Below are 2,500 nucleotides of genomic sequence, written 5' to 3' on the forward strand. Positions count from 1 at the left end.
TCTAACGGAGCGGTCAGTGCTGTACGTGAGGTTATAGATGCAGAATACTATTAGATATAATGATGGACAGACATTCTCTGGACTGCTGTGTGTACTTGTGTGTGTGTGTGTGCGTGTGAGAGTGTGTGCATGTGTGTGTGTGTGTGTGTGAGAGTGCACGTGTGTGTGAGTGTGAACGAGTGTGTGTGTACGTGTGTGTGTGTGTGTGTGTGTGTGTGTGTGCGTGCGTGTGCGTGAGTGTGTGTGTACGTACGCTGATGAGGTTGTGTTCTGGAAGGCTGCAGGCGGCGATGTGGTCCTGCAGGAGCTGCTGGGAGAAGTTCTGGTGCATCTGTGCTGCTTCATGTGCGTCCATGGAGTTCCCGCAGGCCTTGTTGAGATCTGGACAGAGACACGAGACACGAGACGTGAGCTTCTGATCAACACACATTTCTGTTTTATTTTTACTTTTTTATTTTTTAAGTTTTTTGATTAGAAAAACAATTCAGATATAGCCCTTTATATCCCAGACACACATGCACAGAAGAGTTTGTGTGTGTGTTACTGAGACAGGAAGTGTGTGTGTGTGTGTGTGTGTGTGTGTGTGTGTGTGTGTGTGTTACTGAACTAACCCTTGAGCAGAGCGGATGACCAGAGCTGCACAGACATGTCTGGGATCTTACTGGCCAGCTGCATCGCAGGAACCACCATGTTGTTACTCTCCTGAACACAAACACACAGCAGAATCACACAATGACCAGCAGAGTGCTCTGAGAGAGGAGGACGTGCTGAGAGCTACAGTGTGTTTGATACACAGCTCCTCATGAACGGAGTGTGTGTGTGTGTATTTACTCTGTGGTTCCCCAGCACGTAGAATATGTGTCCCAGCAGCACCAGAGAGCAGGCCGTCAGACGATTCAGATCCTCCGCATTCGACATCTTCAGCGTCTCGCGCAGGAAACGCCTGCAAACACACACACACACACACACACATCTTCAAGCATCACTGACACTCACACACATCACTGACACTCTCCACACACACAGAATCATCAGCATCACTGACAAACACACACACGCACACACAGAATCATAAGCAGACATCATACACACACACACACACACACACACAGACATAATGTTGGACACACACACTCACGGGTCTGAGAACAGGAAGAGGAAACTCACTTGGCTTCATTGTAGCGTCCCTGGAAGAAGGACAGAAGGCCTCGGATGTAGAAGGCAGCGGCGCGCAGACAGTGAGAGCTGGAAACACAGCAGAAACAGGAAACAGTTTATAACAGCAGAGATGAAGGCGGGTAAAACAGTACAGATGGAGTCAAAGCAGCTTCACAGAAATAAACAGGAAAATAAACGTTAATGTTGTAAAATTCCTCAGTCTCAGAGTAACATACACTGAGGATTCATTACTGAAAGAATCCCCAGTTTTGAACAAATCGAGTGAGCCAATGATTCAGTGATTCATACATAAAGACAGTCAACTGCTTCATTTCTGAATGAATCAGCTGTTTGAATGAATCAGCTGTTTGAATGAATCAGTTGAATGACTCACTCGCTAAGACCATCACTTGCTGCCACCTACTGGTGCTTTTAGTGTCATATTTTCATATCTTTAAAAAATTACATTTGAAAAATTACACAAAAACGTTTTTTAAAGCCCATTAATACCCATTTCTTATCTTTGTTTATGCTGAATCAAAATATTTCTGTCTAAACCTTCAATGCTTTTCTCATTTAACACAATAATGACTTTAAATGATCTTTTGTTGGTAATTTCTCAACCAAAATTGATGGGAGATTAATTTTGGATTAATTCAATTAATTAACACACATTGCCACTAATTAAATTAAAAACTGTAATTGCTTGACAGCCCTAATATCTACACATCTACATTTTCAGCTCATCTTCCAATCAGAATCTGTTTAGAATCTTCAGTTTGAGATTTGTTAATTGAATCTTTTTAGTTTCTTCAGTTTTGTTTTTGTTTTTGTGTGTGTGTGCGTGTGTGAGTATAATGTGCGTGTGTGTATGAGTGTGAGTATAATGTGTGTGTGTGCGTGTGTGAGTATAATGTGCGTGTGTGTATGAGTATAGTGTGTGTTTGTGTGTGTATGAGTACAGTGTGTGTATGAGTATAGTGTGTGTGTGTGTGTGTATGAGTATTGTGTGTGTGAGTATAATGTGTGTATGAGTATAGTATGTGTGAGTATAGTGGGTGTGTGTGTGTGCGCGCGCGTGTGTGAGCATAGTGTGTGAGTGTATGAGTATAGTGTGTGTGAGTGTATGAGTATAGTGTGTGTGTGTGTGTGTGTGTGTGTGTGTGTGTGTGTGTGTGTGTATGAGTATAGTGTGTGTGTGTGTGTGTGTGTGTGTGTGTGAGAGTATAGTGTGTGTGAGTGTGTGAGTGTATGAGTATAGTGTGTGTATATGAGTATAGTGTGTGTGTGTGTCTGTGTGTGTGTGTGTGTGTGTGTGTATAGTGTGTATGTGTGTGTGAGT

The 2,500-nt window shown here is 42.8% G+C and overlaps 1 protein-coding gene across 7 annotated transcripts in view; it reads right to left on the reverse strand.

Moving 5' to 3' along the window:
- LOC109056280 (MAU2 chromatid cohesion factor homolog) overlaps nt 1-2,500 on the reverse strand; it is a 22,218-nt gene that overhangs the window by 14,286 nt on the left and 5,432 nt on the right. For all 7 annotated transcript variants that reach the window (XM_042713781.1, XM_042713807.1, XM_042713815.1 and 4 more), the window contains exons 15-18: nt 1,168-1,245; nt 832-943; nt 612-702; nt 254-381 (exon numbers count right to left, since the gene is read on the reverse strand). In XM_042713781.1, the coding sequence (XP_042569715.1) occupies nt 254-381; nt 612-702; nt 832-943; nt 1,168-1,245 (409 nt within the window). The remainder of the gene's footprint in view (nt 1-253; nt 382-611; nt 703-831; nt 944-1,167; nt 1,246-2,500) is intronic.

The sequence above is a fragment of the Cyprinus carpio genome, chromosome A2, assembly GCF_018340385.1.
Source record: "Cyprinus carpio isolate SPL01 chromosome A2, ASM1834038v1, whole genome shotgun sequence".
NCBI lineage: Eukaryota > Metazoa > Chordata > Actinopteri > Cypriniformes > Cyprinidae > Cyprinus > Cyprinus carpio.